Below are 16,645 nucleotides of genomic sequence, written 5' to 3'. Positions count from 1 at the left end.
CCGCAGAAAGAATCTGGGCCGCAGCCCCAGGACCGCCTCCCTCCGCGATCGCGACACCCTCCCCCCAACACCCCGCTGTCAGCCTCCCCAGTCCGATACTCCCTGGTCTGATCTTAAGGTCTCGATCCGGTGAGTCTCACCGGGAGGATTGTCAGGCATTCCCTCCCCCCCCCCGCCGGAATTCACCTACCAGATTGAAATGAGGCCGGAGCCTCAAAATCACAGGGTGATGGGGTGGGGTAGGGGGGGTGGGGGGTGGTGGGGGGGTTGGGGGAGTGGGGGGGGTAGGGGGAGTGGGGGGTTTGGGGGGGTGGGGGAGTGGGGGGAGTGGGGGGGTGGGGGGAGTGGGGGGGTGGGGGGAGTGGGGGAGTGGGGGGGTAGGGGGAGTGGGAGGGGTTGGGGGGGTGGGGGAGTGGGGGGGGTGGGGGAGTGGGGGGGGTGGGGGGGTAGGGGGAGTGGGGGGTAGGGGGAGTGGGGGGAGTAGGGGGAGTGGGGGGAGTAGGGGAGGAGGGGGTGGGGGGAGTGGGGGGGGGCCTCTTCATAACCGGAACGGGCGGCCAAAAGTCAAAATCGACCCCCTAGTCCTTTCGTGCTCACGGTGTTCTGTCTCACCCCAGTGACTTACAAACATGACTGAAGAGAGAGAACCAAAGAACTGGCCAGCAGTCTCTTGTACGTAATCACAGACTAAAGAGGTCTGTGAGCATAGAGCTGCCCATCAGGCCCACTTCAGACACACGGTGGGACGTTTCAGCACAGTACCATTTGAATGAATTTCAGTTCACACATCGTTCAGGTCTTGCATTCCCAATTGGTGCCTTGATGAGGCAAAATGGGATTGGGGTCCTGGGAAGAGGGATTTGAAGGGGAGAGGGAAAGGGAGGGAGGTGGAATGAAAGGAGAGGGAGGCGATTAACAGGTGTGGGCGGTGCCTTGCGGGGAGAACAGGGGATCAGCCGGGAGCAGCACCTTACAGTGGGGGCGGAAATAGTGTCGGCGCGAACTGGGGTAAGAGCGCGAGCAATAACTGAGGGAGGGTGAGGGAAAGAGTACCAGCCATGAACCGGGCAGGGAGGGGTGGAATAAAAACACCAACCAGTTGGCAGGGGAGATGATGCCAGGTTGAACAGGTGTGTATTCAAAGACTGAGACCGATGGATTTTTGGGCTCCGGGGGAATCAAGGGATACGGGGATCGGGCTGGAAAGCGGAGTTGAGGTCGAAGATCAGCCATGATCTGATTGAATGGCGGGAGCAGGCTCGAGGGGGGCCGAATGGCCTCCTCCTGCTCCCATTTCTTATGTAAAGTGTGAAAATGAAGAGGGAATGTTTTAGGAGGAGGAACTGTCTGTGAAAGAATGGGGAGTTGGGTGGGTGATGGGGGCTCTGAACCATGGTGGGTAAATTAGATCTGGGAGACTAACTGTTGAGGTCACTTTGGTAGATGCGATGATCTGGCTGACCGCCCCCTTTACGTTTTCATGTACATTTGTTTTATTTTCCCCCAATACCAGTGAAGGATTGACAGGTGTAGCTAATGATTTAAGTTACAATGGCCGTGCAGCTACTTGTTTTCACATGTCGGAGGCTGATAATCAGAGCTGTACTTGAGCTCTTTGGGCTGTCCCAGCTTCCTTTTGAAGCTGCTGCTCAGTTTCTGCTCGTTCTCTGGGCTGACAGGGATGGATTTTAATTGCTACCGCAAGCTCGCACTCTCTAACAGCTGTCTGTCAGTCACTCTGACCGGACGTTTACTCCACCCCTTTTGTTCATTCTTTGCGTGAGGAAGAATTGTCCTGATGTCAGTCTGCTGATATCTGTCTCTCTCGTACCCCGACATGAATCGTCAACACCGCCCCCCCCAAACCCTGGGGAGAGGGGGGAAGAGGAGGGGGCTGGAATCGGCCTATGCCAGTCGCTCGAAACAGGCTCAGAGAATCGGCAGCCCCGTTTTCCGGTGGAAAAGGCACGGAAAATGATCCCGTCTCGTGCTCCCGGCGTAGATCAGTTCCAAGCCCAAAATCTTAAAAGTAAAACAAATAAATAAATAACAACAAAACCAGTCGACAGCAAATCTGTTGGCACATGAATGGAAGCTTAAATACTGCTAAAGAACAAAGAATAAGGGAATGCTGGACCCACGTTGCATGGCTTAACAGCATCATAGAATCATTGAATGATACTGCACAGAAGGAGGCCATTCAGCCCATTGTGCCTGTGCCGGCGTGACAATAACTGGTAAAAAATTAACCAACCTCTTTGTGCACTTAAAATCTCCCTTATCTACATAGCGGCGCAGAGGAGAAACTGCCTGATTTTCTCCAGTTGCGTTTTAATGAACTGTTTTGTAAATGTGACAAGTTATTGTGCGTGTGGATATGATACCCTGGATTTGACACTGGGGAGCGTGGGTGGTAATGTCAGCAATTAACTCCTAGTGCCAGTGAGCGCTCATCGAAGAAAAAAACAAGCAGTCAAAATCGGGCTCATGTAAACGGTCAATATATTCGGGCACATTAAGAAGTCCAGCCAGGCACAAAAATATTAATTTACAGCGATTATTCCCATTAGTGTAAAATTCACAACAATGGGCACGACAACTGCCAGAATCAGACTTACTGGCCGAGCAAACACACAATGCCCCAACAGTAGTATAATTTATGCCTGTGGCTCGATAAGTGATTGTTCGGTAAAGTAAAGCAAAGCAAAGCGACTTCATGACGGGCGAGGGGAACAGGTTTCAGGCCACTGGGTGTAATTCTGGAGTGGGGTGCTGCTGAACCTCAGCAGCGAGTGGACTTCTCTCTCGCTGAGGCTGTGCGACTCCAGAGGAACGCAGGGGATGCAGAAGGTTTGAATAGTCCTCCGGGATAGAACGCGAGCTTCTTCCACCCGCACGTCCGTGACCGGAGAGAAATCGAAATCCGCCACCTTCAAGAGAAAGAAAAAAAAAAGAACAAAAACGGGAGTCAGGAAGCTTGCTGTCAGCTTTACCACCAACCTCACTCAGAGGGCCGAGTGCCTCTGAGGGCCTCCATCCCACCCAGCCATTTTGTATGCTGCACCACCATCTAGTGGCATAATCAATCCTATTACAATGGCCGATTTAAAGACAGAACAAACTTGCATTTATATAGCGCCTTTCACGACCTCATGACATCCCAAAGCACTTTACAGCCAATGAGGTACTTCTGAAGTGTGGTCACTGTCGTAAAGCAGGAAACACGGCAGCCAGTTTTGCGCACAGCGAGATCCCACAAACAGCAACGAGATAATGACCAGATCATCTGATGTTGGTTGAGGGATAAACGTCGGCCAGGAGGCCGCGGGAGAACTCCCCATGCTCTCCTTCGAAATAATGGCCATGGGATTTTTTACGCCCGTCTGAGAGGGCAGACGGGGCCTCGGTTTAACGTCTCATCCGAAAGACGGCACCTCCGACAGTGCAGCACTCCCTCAGCACTGCCGGGCCACTGGGTTACAGTGAGAGTCAAATTTTTTTTACGTTACATGGAATTCCTGGATCTTTACTGGTATTTTGGGATCACATTCTCCGATTCCATTGGTTCATGGCAACTGAGTAAGTCAAATTCCGGGATTTGTTCCAATATTTTGGGGATCGATTTCTGCGATTCCGTTAAAGTTTCCATGAAAACCGTAAAACAGAAGCCTTGCACGTTTACCCTGAAGTACCAAGAGATTATTCTTTTATTCCCGACACGTCAGTTATCACATTTTTCTTGCAGCCTAATCAACTGATGGACAAAAGAGCTGAATTCCAGAGGTGAGCTGAGAGTGACTGCCCTTGACATCAAGGCAGCATTTGACCGAGTGTGGCACCAAGGAGCCCTAGTAAAATTGAAGTCAATGGGAATCAGGGGGAAAACTCTCCAGTGGCTGGAGTCATACCTAGCACAAAGGAAGATGGTAGTGGTTGTTGGAGGCCAATCATCTCAGCCCCAGGGCATTGCTGCAGGAGTTTCTCAGGGCAGTGTCCTCGGCCCAACCATCTTCAGCTGCTTCATCAATGACCTTCCCTCCATCATAAGGTCAGAAATGGGGATGTTCGCTGATGACTGCACAGTGTTCAGTTCCATTCGCAACCCCTCAGATAATGAAGCAGTCCGAGCCTGCATGCAGCAAGACCTGGACAACATCCAGGCTTGGGCTCATAAGTGGCAAGTAACATTCGCGCCAGATAAGTGCCAGGCAATGACCATCTCCAACAAGAGAGAGTCTAACCACCTCCCCTTGACATTCAACGGCATTACCATCGCCGAATCCCCCACCATCAACATCCTGGGGGTCACCATTGACCAGAAACTTAACTGGACCAGCCATATAAATACCGTGGCTACGAGAGCAGGTCAGAGGCTGGGTATTCTGCGGCGAGTGACTCACCTCCTGACTCCCCAAAGCCTTTCCACCATCTACAAGGCACAAGTCAGGAGTGTGATGGAATACTCTCCACTTGCCTGGATGAGTGCAGCTCCAACAACACTCAAGAAGCTCGACACCATCCAAGATAAAGCAGCCCGCTTGATTGGCACCCCATCCACCACCCTAAACATTCACTCCCTTCACCACCGGCACACTGTGGCTGCAGTGTGTACCATCCACAGGATGCACTGCAGCAACTCGCCAAGGCTTCTTCGACAGCACCTCCCAAATCCGCGACCTCTACCACCTAGAAGGACAAGGGCAGCAGGCACATGGGAACAACACCACCTGCAGGTTCCCCTCCAAGTCACACACCATCCCGACTTGGAAATATATCGCCGTTCCTTCATTGTCGCTGGGTCAAAATCCTGGAACTCCCTTCCTAACAGCACTGTGGGAGAACCGTCACCACACGTACTGCAGCGGTTCAAGAAGGCGGCTCACCACCACCTTCTCAAGGGCAATTAGGGATGGGCAATAAATGCCGGCCTCGCCAGCGATGCCCACATCCCGTGAACGAATAAAAAAAAAATTTTTTTTAAAAAGCTAATTATCTTATAGTGGCAGTAAGGGCTGCTTAATTTGCTAACGTGACAGGGTGATAACACAACAACAACTTGCATTTATATGGTGCCTTTAACGAAGTAAAACATCCCAAGTGGCTTCACAGAAGCGATTATCAAACAAAATTTGACACCGAGCTACAGACAGAGGCATTAGGGCAGGTGACCAAAAGCTTGGTCAAACAGGTAGGTATTAAGGACGGTCTTAAAGGAGGAGAGAGAGAGGTAGAGAAGTGGAGAGGTTTAGGGAGGGAATTCCAGAGATTAGGGCCTAGACAGCTGAAGGCACGGCCGCCAATGGTGGAGCGAAGGAAATCTGGGATGCGCGAGAGGTCAGAATTGGAGGAGCGCAGAGATCTCGGAGGGTTGTAGGGCTGGAGGAGGTTACAGAGATAGGGAGGGGGCGAGGCCACGGAGGGATTTGGAAACAAGAATGGGAATTTTTAAATCGAGGCGTTACCGGACCGGGAGCCAATGAAGGTCAGCGAGCACAGGGGGTGATGGCCGAACGGGACTTGGTGCGAGTTTCGGATGTTACCTGAATCGGAATTGAACAGCAGCAAAACGCAGGTACCCCAAAAATCCACCCACTCACCTGACGTCTGCCCTTAGGGTTCAGCCTGTGCTCCCCACCCCGCAGAGAGAAAAAAAAAACAAATATCGATCAGAACGAGCCTTGACATCCCCGCTGGGCACAGTGCACACTCAGGCCAGGCGGACCTGCATCAGTTCCCTAGGATGGACTGAAGACAGCGACTCCCACTGGAACCAGAGTGGTGGGAGCACAGACAGGGCAGCGGGATCACTGAACTGACTGGGAGTCCAAGAGCCCAAAGGATGGCGGATCCCGGTTGAGATGAAAACAAAACACATTGGGGTTAAAATTCAACTATGGCGGGGGGAGGGGCGGGGGGGAGGGGTGGGGGGGGGGGAGGGGGGGGTGCGCGGCAGGCGATATCGGATTGGCCGCCCGTTACACACCCCGGTCCATTTTCCTTTCCACGGCGGGGTACAAGGCGTCTGATTCGCCGCCGCCAGGTTAAACCCTCGGCAAAGTTCAATTTTAGCCCCGTTGACATATATTTTTATCAATATATATTTTGAACAGGCATTAGAGCATAATTTTCAATAAATCACACTCTTCTGATCTGCTCTCTTCCCATGACTTTCCTTTCCCTTGAACACTGATTGTTCAGGTCTTGGAGTTTTAGTCAATGAAGACTCTGAGATATGATGTCACCCCCCAGCTGTGACTCAGTGGGTAGCACTCTCTCGCCTCTGAGTCAGAACATCATGGGTTCAAGTCCCACTCCAGAGGCTTGAGCACAAAATCCAGGCTGACACGCCCAATACTGAGGGAGTGCTGCACTGTTGGAGGTGCCGTCTTTCAGATGAGACGTAAAAACCGAGGCCCTGTCTGCCCTCTCAGGTGGACGAGAAAGATCCCACGGCACCATTCTGAAGGGCAGGAGAGTTCTCCCCAGTGTCCTGGACAATATTTATCCCTCAACTAACATAATTAAAGCAGATTATCTGGTGATTATGTCATTGCTGTTTGTGGGATCTTGCTGTGCACAAATTGGCTGCTGCATTGCCTACTTACAGTGACTGCACTTCATTGGCTGTGAAGTGCTTTGGGACGTTCTGAAATTGTGAAAGGTGCGACAGAAATGCACGGATGGAGGCCATTTCTTTCTTTCTAACAGGCCTGTACAACAGGGGAGCTGCATTACTGCAAACCTCATGCAGTAGGATATGATTTGTCTGGTCCTGATGGAAGTGATATTACAGTCAATCGAGGGTCTCCAGCGTTGACTGCATGAATCCCGGATAAGAACTGATTTGCTGTTCCCTCTCGATTTGATTTAAAGGCCATGTAAAGCACTGCTACAACCTGCTGTGTAATTTTCATAGACGGATCCAGAAGACCGAGTTTTGAATTTACCTCAACGGAATGCTTCCGGGAACCACTGTTTCTCACGGCAACGGACAGGATGAAAAGCAGAATCACCGTGAGCAGAGTGACGCAGGGCACGATGAAATAAACTGGGTGGATGCCTGTTGGGAAGAATGGAGAGGGGAGTTTAGGAGAGGCTTCTTCATGCAACACCAGTGGGTGACAGGTACATCTACCATAAACTGGTTACCTAGTCCAGGTTAAACTTAATGCAATCTAATTGCCAACCACTACCTAATCCTCCCTGCAACCCCCTCCACTTTGATCTGTTGAGACAAGGATTGAAACAGGAGGAGGCCACTCAGCCCATCGAGCCTGTTTCGCCATTTAACTAGATCATGGCTGATCTATATCGTAACTCCATCTACCCACCTTGGTTCCATATCCCTTGATACCCTTGCCTAACATAAATTTATCAATCTTAGTTTTGAAATTTTCAATTAACCTCCAGCCTCAGCAGCTTTTTGGGGGGAGAGAGTTCCAGATTTCCACTCCCCTTTGTGTGAAGAACTGCTTTCTGACATCACCCCTGAACGGCCTGGCTCTAATTTTAAGGTTATGTCCCCCTGTTTTGGATTTCCTCAACAGAGGAAATAGTTTCTCTCCATCTACCCTATCGAATTCTTTAATCATCTTAAACACCTCAATTAGATCACCCCCTAATCTTCTATACTCTTTTCTGAGACTTAGCAACTTCCCATTAGCTGATCCTGGGACTTTTGCCAGACCTAGCAACTTCCTGTCAGCTGATCCTGGAGTGACACCAATGGGAAAGTGAGCAGCCAAAGCTGCCTGGCCTACTGACAAGCAGAAGTGAAAGTGGCAAAGAAGGTCGCATCATTTATGTCCTGCGACAGTTCTCCGAAAATGGAAACGGAGATGATGGCAGTGGGGATGATGTAACGCAGTCACGAGCGATGAGGCTGACCTTAATCAGGTCACGCGGAGCAGCTGCACAGCCTCCTACCTCTGAGTGGGTTTTGGTCCCGGCTCCCTGTCTTCACAGTGAGGGCTTCCACTTTAAGGGTCTGAGAGAGGAGCCATGCCACACACGGGCAATAAAGGGGACATAAAATGGCACTAAAGAACCAACAGCACATCTCAGTCCCATCCTCTCGATCGCACCGGTAAAGGGAAAATGCAGGATACATATTATAAACCAGTTTGTCCCTACACTGTCCTTTGATGAACACGTTTCATGTTTAACTGAAAGACCAAGTGGCCACTTGGTGAAAAAGTCCCTCCCTGCTCACCCTCCCTAATGTAGACAATCTAATGTGAAAATACCTTAATGAAAACAAAGTGCTTTGATTGTACTGATAAAGGACACATGGAAGGGCAGATTGTACGTGGTCTATCAAAAGAGATTAAATGGGTGGGTAAGATCCATTGAAAGGACAGACTGTACAATGTCTATGAAAGGTTACATGGGTAGTGTCCATGATAGGGCAGACTGTACATAGTCTATGAATGGAGATTAAATGGGTAAGGTCCATGATAGGGCAGACTGTACATAGTCTATGAATGGAGATTGAATGGGTAGTGTCCATGATAGGGCAGACTGTACATAGTCTATGAATGGAGATTGAATGGGTAGTGTCCATGATAGGACAGACTGTACATAGTCTATGAATGGAGATTAAGTGGGTAAGGTCCATGTTAGGGCAGACTGTGCATAGTCTATGAATGGAGATTAAATGTGCAGGGTCCATGATAGGGCAGACTGTGCATAGTCTATGAATGGAGATTAAATGTGCAGGGTCCATGATAGGGCAGACTGTACATAGTCCATGAATGGAGATTAAATGTGCAGGGTCCATGATAGGGCAGACTGTACATAGTCCATGAATGGAGATTAAATGTGCAGGGTCCATGTTAGGGCAGACTGTACATAGTCTATGAATGGAGATTAAATGTGCAGACTGTACGGGGACAGGAACGGGCTTAATGGCCTTTTCCCATACCATGCACGTTGGTTTTAACACAAAAAGTGATGAAATAAATACATTACTTTAAATTTAAATAATACTTGGCCAAAGAGAGTACATCCTACCCCCCAATACTTTGGTACGAGAATACTACATCCATCCTCAAACCTTAAATCCATTTCTCCCTTCACATGTTCCTTATTTTCTAACACCTCTCCACACACAGTGGGTCTCAGTCCAGTACTGAGGGCCTTACCACTTTCTCTTGTGGTTATTTTATAGCATGCCTGCAGGGCGCTCACACTGTTCTCAGCTTTCACGTTGAAGGTGTATGATCCCGGGTCACTGAAGGTGTAGCTCAGATTGTAGGCCGATGACCGGTATAACTCCACTGGGTGACACCTGTGGTCAACGACAGGGGCACAGTTGCGAGAGATGGCCCAGCACATCTTCAGTGGGGGACTGGAAGAGGATTACAAATAATAAATGTTTGCTTAATAACACAGACTCTTTAACACTGAGAATCCTTGTAACTATATCTATCTACAATATATTACAAATCGAATTTCTGCACAAACTTCTTTACCCAGAGAGTGGTGAGAATGTGGAACTCGTTACCACATGGAGTGGTTGAGGTGAATAATATAGATGGATTTAAGGGGAGGCTAGATAAGTACATGAGGGAGAAAGGAATAGAAGGTTATGCTGATAGGGTGAGATGAAATAGGGTGGGAGGAGGCTCGTGTGGAGCTTAAACACCAGCACAGACCAGCTGGGACAAATGGCCTGTTTCTGTGCTGTAAATACGATGTAATTCTATGTAACTTTCTGGCTACAAAACCTTACTTCCTGTTGCCACGTTTTTAGCTTTTTTGTTATTTTTTGCTAGGTAACTATAAATAATCTCAAAACAAAGCACTATATAGACATAAGGACAGAATGTATGGCTTTAAAGTGGGGATTGAATTACATCTGCTCCTCCTGGTCAAATTATCCCCTGCCCTTTAACCCCACCTCACCCGATGACTATATTTGGTCCTGACACTCCGTGTGCAACTCCATGAGAGATCGATTGGTAATGTATTAAACATTTTGCACACGCATAGACTTCTCGTCCAACTTCCCGTTGTCACAATTTTTGGTCACATTTTCTTTCAACGTTTAACATTGAAACTGCCTATGTAAACATTCAGAATGGAAATTCTGTATGTAAACAGTTGCCTGTAACAACGAAATTGCAGGCTCTGGCCAGTAGGAGGTGCTGTGGAGTGAGTTTCTGATGTCTCTCTCCCAACTCTGTCGCCATCGCGTACGTGAAGCATATTCACCAAGTGATCACGGGCCACGCCAGAGGCAATTTATTAGGGAGGTCCTGAGGTTGTGAATTTAACCTATTGAACAATCATAAAACGACGTCTCTAATCAGAAATGGTTAGATTGTCATTCCCAAAACACTAGTGAAAATCCGATGTAACAAAAGTGGAATTTGACCATTCACCTGTAGCCCTGAAGATCAGTACAGATCGACTCGCAACGTCTCTTACCTGCCATTAACGTACAAGTAAAAGTCCATTCTGTGATCTGCATGTATGTCATCTATAGCCTTGACCTCAATCTTTTGGATTGCATCTAGAATAAGTCAGATTTGTAGAGAATGAGTAATTCTGTTACTTCGCTGTCACGCCAATTAGGGAACAATAATTTCACAACTCTGGTCAAGGAGGAACACCGAACTCTCTTGTTTTGAATCGTCCTGAGCAGGAGGTCACATGTTTTGACACTGTACACATTAGAGATATATCGTAAACTGGGTTCAATTTCTGCCTCGATGTTGCTCACACATCGTGACCACGTGCAGTTCAGCAGAAGTGCTAAAAAGACACAACATTACCTAGAAGTTCCAGGGAAGCGGCAGAGATTCCAGTCTTTTGTTGGGAGTGATTGAGATGCGCGAGGACATCAACATGTAGCTGGTAAACCCCTGGTGTTGGATAGGTGTGGTGCACATAAGATTCATTTGTGACCAGTCTCTCCCTATATGAAGTAGGGTTTAAAGAATAAAAACACACTTGTAAATGTTTCACCAGAAGTCTCTTTTTTTAGGTTCTGAAACTCTGAGGGGTCACCTCATAGAGGTCTTTAAGATTATGAAAGGGTTTGATAGGGTAGACGTAGAGAAGATGTTTCCACTTGTGGGGGAGTCCAAAACTAGGGGCCATAAATATAAGATAGTCACTAATAAATCCAATAGGGAATTCAGGAGAAACTTCTTTACCCAGAGAGTGGTGAGAATGTGGAACTCGCTACCGCAAGGAGTAGTTGAGGTGAATAGTGTAGATGCATTTAAGGGGAAGCTGGATAAACACATGAGGGAGAAAGGAATAGAAGGATATGGTGATAGGGTTGGATGAAGAGGGGAGGGAGGAGGCTCGTGTGAAGCATAAACACTGGCATAGACCAGTTGGGCCGAATGGCCTGTTTCTGTCTGTAAATTCGAGGTAACTCTAAGTGATTCTATGAAACCCAACCATCTAGTTATGGAACACAGAAACAAGGCTTCTCATCCATCGGCCGCCAAAACTTTGAAGCTTTTTGCTACGATTCAGATTTGGAAAGCTCTCTGCATGAATCAGCTGTGCATTCTGCCCATTACAAATTTCCTTCGATCAACATCTGACATTATTTGAAATGATCCAGCAGGGCGATTTGGGATATATCCATGATTTCATCAACTCCTCACACACCCAGTCACCAACAATGGACTGTTGGTGGACAGTTTGGGCCAAGGAACTTTTAATAGCATGCAATTTTTTTTCTATACTTAAGGATTTTAAATGTACGTCACAGCACCCACAATACTGGGACAAGAACTTACCCGTTTCCAAAGTGCCAGGTGTAGCGGAACGAAGCAGCGTTAAAGTAATCGCTGGGATCGTAGAGGATGAATGAGACTTTTGTTGGGGTTCTGGTAGCCAGTTCATATCCCTTGGTCGAGGAAGCAACGGTGCCATTTGGTTGCATCAATGAAAGAGTTCCCACCACCGAGTCTGTACAAAGAAAACCAGCCCTGAGATTCACTAATTACAAACTCTGATTACAGACAGTTATTAAACAATATTCATTAATAGCAAACTCTGATTACAGACAGTTATTAAACAATATTCATTAATAACCAGGTCTGATTACAGACAGTTATTAACAATATTCATTAATAACAAACTCTGATTACAGACAGTTATTAAACAATATTCATTAATGACAAACTCTGATTACAGACAGTTATTAACAATATTCATTAATAACAAACTCTGATTACAGACAGTTATTAAACAATATTCATTAATAACCAGGTCTGATTACAGACAGTTATTAACAATATTCATTAATAACAAACTCTGATTACAGACAGTTATTAAACAATATTCACTAATTACAAACTCTGATTACAGACAGTTATTAACAATATTCATTAATAACAAACTCTGATTACAGACAGTTATTAACAATATTCATTAATAACAAACTCTGATTACAGACAGTTATTAAACAATATTCGCTAATTACAAACTCTGATTACAGACAGTTATTAAACAATATTCATTAATAAGCAGGTCTGATTACACACAGTTATTAAACAATATTCATTAATAACCAGGTCTGATCACAGACAGTTATTAAACAATATTCATTAATAAGCAGGTCTGATTACAGACAGTTATTAAACAATATTCATTAATAACCAGGTCTGATTACAGACAGTTATTAAACAATATTCATTAATAACCAGGTCTGATTACAGACAGTTATTAAACAATATTCATTAATAACAAACTCTGATTACAGACAGTTATTAACAATATTCGCTAATTACAAACTCTGATTACAGACAGTTATTAACAATATTCATTAATAACCAGGTCTGATTACAGACAGTTATTAACAATATTCGCTAATTACAAACTCTGATTACAGACAGTTATTAAACAATATTCATTAATAAGCAGGTCTGATTACACACAGTTATTAAACAATATTCATTAATAACCAGGTCTGATCACAGACAGTTATTAAACAATATTCATTAATAACCAGGTCTGATTACAGACAGTTATTAAACAATATTCATTAATAACAAACTCTGATTACAGACAGTTATTAACAATATTCGCTAATTACAAACTCTGATTACAGACAGTTATTAACAATATTCATTAATAACCAGGTCTGATTACAGACAGTTATTAACAATATTCGCTAATTACAAACTCTGATTACAGACAGTTATTAAACAATATTCATTAATAAGCAGGTCTGATTACACACAGTTATTAAACAATATTCATTAATAACCAGGTCTGATCACAGACAGTTATTAAACAATATTCATTAATAACCAGGTCTGATTACAGACAGTTATTAAACAATATTCATTAATAACCAGGTCTGATTACAGACAGTTATTAAACAATATTCATTAATAACAAACTCTGATTACAGACAGTTATTAACAATATTCGCTAATTACAAACTCTGATTACAGACAGTTATTAACAATATTCATCAATAACAAACTCTGATTATAGACAGTTATTAACAATATTAATTAATAACCAGGTCTGATTACACACAGTTATTAAACAATATTCATTAATAACCAGGTCTGATTACAGACAGTTATTAAACAATATTCATTAATAACAAACTCTGATTACAGACAGTTATTAAAGGCCATTCACTTATAACCAGTCGGTTCGATTACCCTTCGGAAATGCACTGAAACTAACTGGAAACAATCTGTGCGGAGAAGAGGGCTCGTTTACAGCCACCGGTCACCGACTTACTTGTCACATGGAGCTTGGTGGAACCGTGTGCGACCGGAGGGCACCAGGGACAGCCCTCCCGGGTCACCCAGGCGAGGAGGTTGTAGACGTCGGGGGAACGGGTGCGAACGGTGATGGAGCAGCTGAACCCCCGCTCCGATCTCCGCACGATGGAGAGCGGGCTCTCCAGGTACCAGTGGAAGGTGTAAGGGTTTGGGTGGGGAAGGGGAATCTCCAGCCGACTCCCTGCCCTGAAGATCAGCCTGGCTTCTACTGTTCCCTGGGCTCCACTGGTGATGGGACCATCATTGCTCAGCGCCAGGTAATACTGCACGGAGCTCGCTGCAAAAAAATAAATAAAATAACAAAAACAAAAAAAAAAACCCAATGGTAAATTCTGAATGCGACCTTTAGCAACCAGCTCCCGTGGATAAAATACACCCAGATTACAGTCCAGGGATCGAAAATCTTATTGCACAATCTTTTCTGCTGCTAACTGGCTTAATTTGTATCGGAATACAAATGTTTGAATTTTGCCAATGTTTTTTTTAATCTGAGCAGATTTTTTTAAAACATCAGGAACACACCCAGATTTATTTCCTGTTCATTAATAATAGAGCTTCGACCTTGTTGCTCTCTGTGCTCCCCTATCCCTCACTGAGTTCCCCTCTCTCCTCCCACCTCTTACTTTTATTACGAGTGGTGGGACCGCCTTTAATGAATAAAGAGTATTAATTATTATCTCTAGTTTCGTTTCCCCCCCCTCCCTCCCTCCTTCTTGCCCTTTGGTGGCCTCTCCCTCCTCACCTGACAGCACTGAGGTGTACAAGCAGAAGAGCAGGAGTTTGAGAGATGCCATGGTTGATGGAATTGAGGGAATCTCACTCGCAGTTTGAGATCACCACTCCCCCGTCATCACTTCCATCTGAGTCCCGTTACACTTCCTCCTACGGCAGCTCCACTCTGTCAAACCACCCAACCTGGTGCTCAAACAGAAGGAGAACCTAACCCAGTCATTGGTCACCCCAACTCTCCAGTTGATTTTCAATCTTCTGGCTCTGATTTTGTAACATCTCCGCCCCCCCTCACGCCCCAGCCCATCTGCTGCTCAAGCCCTCCCTTCCTGGTTTTGTCACCTCCAGACTCGGCTAATTCCCGGCCTCACATCATCCACCCTCCATAAACTAGAGCTCATCCAGAACCCTGCTGCCCCAGTATCCTAACTCGCACCAAGTCCCGTTCACCCATCGCCCCTCTGTGCTCGCTGACCTACATTGGCTCCCGGTCTGGCAACGCCTCGATTTTAAAATTCTCATCCTCCTCTTCAAATCCTTCCATGGCCTCCCTCCTCCCCATCCCTGTAACCTCCTCCAGCCCTACAACCCTCCGAGATCTCTGCCCTCCTCCGATTCCGGCCTCTTGTGCACCTCCCACTACCTTTGCCCCGCCATTGGTGGCCATCTTGGCTCGAAGCTCTGGAATTCCATCCCTAAACCTGTCCACCTCTCTCCACCTCCTTTAACATCCTACCTCTTTGACCAAGCATTTCGTCACCCCTCCTAATACCTCCTTCTCTGGCTCGGTGTCAATCGTTGTCTATTAACACTCTTGTGAAGCATCTCGGGAGCTTTACCTATGTTAAAGGTGCTATATAAATGCAAGTTGTTGTTGTTGACTGTACACCAGGGGAGAAACTGTGGGTGAGACTTTCCTCCATGTGCTGCTACCCTCAGGGCACTGTCACATGCTGCAGTGCTCTCTGCCTGCCCCTCGTACCTCCCCCTAGGTATCTGCTCCTCAGGGGGAGTTCACCAATTCAGCACTGACAACAGGGAACGTGTTGGGTACTTTCTGGGCAGCTTTGGCTGCAGCCTAGCTGTGACCCACTTCCTGCATTGTCACCCTTTCATCAGTGCCCGGTCCTCCCCTACTTTCCTAAAGGTAAACTCACCAATTCTGCACTTCCAAAAGGGAGCCAGGCTCACAGGTGCAACATAGGGTTACACAGGGGATTCCAGGATTTTTATTTTCATTGTCAGGATATAGGCGTCAGTGGCAACATTTATTGCCCATCCCTAGTTTCGCTGACTTTGATGCAACTGAGTGGCTTCCTTGGCCACTTCAGAGGGTAGTTAGGATGTGGGATTGGAGTCACATATAATCCAGACCGGGTAAGGATGGCAGGTTTCCTTCCCTGAATTGGGTTTTAATGACAATCCAACAGCCTCATGGTCACTTTTACTGATAGCAATTTTTATTGCCAAATTTAAAAAAAAAATGAATTCAAATTCCCAAACTGCCATGGTGGGATTTGAACTCACAGTTCATTAGTCCAGGCCTCTGGATAACAAGCCCAGTAACATAACCATTACACAACCCTACCCTGGAATTTACCCTATAAGTCCCATTCTGTACCAAGGGGAATCTGCCGGGTAAACTAAAAGGTCCAAGGTCCTGGTGCAAAAAAAGCCTCCATCTTTTTGGTGGATCTGGGGTGCTATTGGGGTAGGCGGGGGTGCAGTTTGGGGCAGGACCAGGGTACGCCAGGTATCTCCCCCGTGTGGCACGTGCCGGGGTTTCCTCAGGCACTGGGAGCTTCTTGTTTCCAGTCTCTTTCCGGATGGGGTCAGGAAAAGTGCCAGGACTGACGAGAAGACTTCCCCTGCTGGAATCCCTGCCTCTGTTGGCTGGATTCAAGCTGATTCCCGGTAGGCTTGCCAACGCTCCAGGATTGTCCTGGAGTCTCCAGGAATTAAAGATTAATCTCCGGGACACTGCTGCGAGCAAAACCCGGGAGAAAAATCGTAGGAGCATTCAAAGGAATTGTGTGTCTTTTTTCATTCTCTTTGAACACGTTCATTTATAAGTTATAAGAATATTGGAAATGGGTAAAGGGCTGCTTGACCGGGTGGGGCAGTTGGAGGTGGGAGGTCATGTG

The 16,645-nt window shown here is 46.5% G+C and overlaps 1 protein-coding gene across 1 annotated transcript; it reads right to left on the bottom strand.

Annotated features, from left to right (window-relative positions):
* Positions 1–2,485: 2,485 nt before the first annotated feature.
* On the bottom strand, positions 2,486–14,661 carry tmem130 (transmembrane protein 130). The gene is made up of 8 exons (XM_068003489.1): positions 14,515–14,661; positions 13,729–14,049; positions 11,763–11,934; positions 10,779–10,921; positions 10,432–10,516; positions 9,144–9,349; positions 6,948–7,060; positions 2,486–2,930 (listed from the first exon to the last, which is right to left on the bottom strand). The coding sequence occupies exons 1-8, from the start codon at positions 14,564–14,566 to the stop codon at positions 2,715–2,717; spliced, it is 1,308 nt and encodes a 435-aa protein (XP_067859590.1). The 5' UTR covers positions 14,567–14,661; the 3' UTR covers positions 2,486–2,714.
* Between the last annotated feature and the right edge of the window lie 1,984 nt (positions 14,662–16,645).

This window comes from Heptranchias perlo, chromosome 22 (assembly GCF_035084215.1).
Source record: "Heptranchias perlo isolate sHepPer1 chromosome 22, sHepPer1.hap1, whole genome shotgun sequence".
NCBI classification, from domain to species: Eukaryota; Metazoa; Chordata; class Chondrichthyes; order Hexanchiformes; family Hexanchidae; genus Heptranchias; species Heptranchias perlo.
The sequence above is the reverse complement of the archived record's forward strand: the minus strand, read 5'-3'. Positions and strand labels throughout refer to the sequence as shown.

What these genes read in the sequence shown, in the direction of transcription:
- tmem130 (XM_068003489.1), bottom strand. Translation starts at nt 14,566, where the DNA reads ATGGCATCTCTCAAACTCCTGCTCTTCTGCTTGTACACCTCAGTGCTG. An exon ending in GTACACCTCAGTGCTGTCAG is followed by an intron (nt 14,050 to 14,514) that starts GTGAGGAGGGAG and finishes ATTTTTTTGCAG; the next exon opens with CGAGCTCCGTGCAGTATTAC. An exon ending in CACCAAGCTCCATGTGACAA is followed by an intron (nt 11,935 to 13,728) that starts GTAAGTCGGTGA and finishes TTCTTTGTACAG; the next exon opens with ACTCGGTGGTGGGAACTCTT.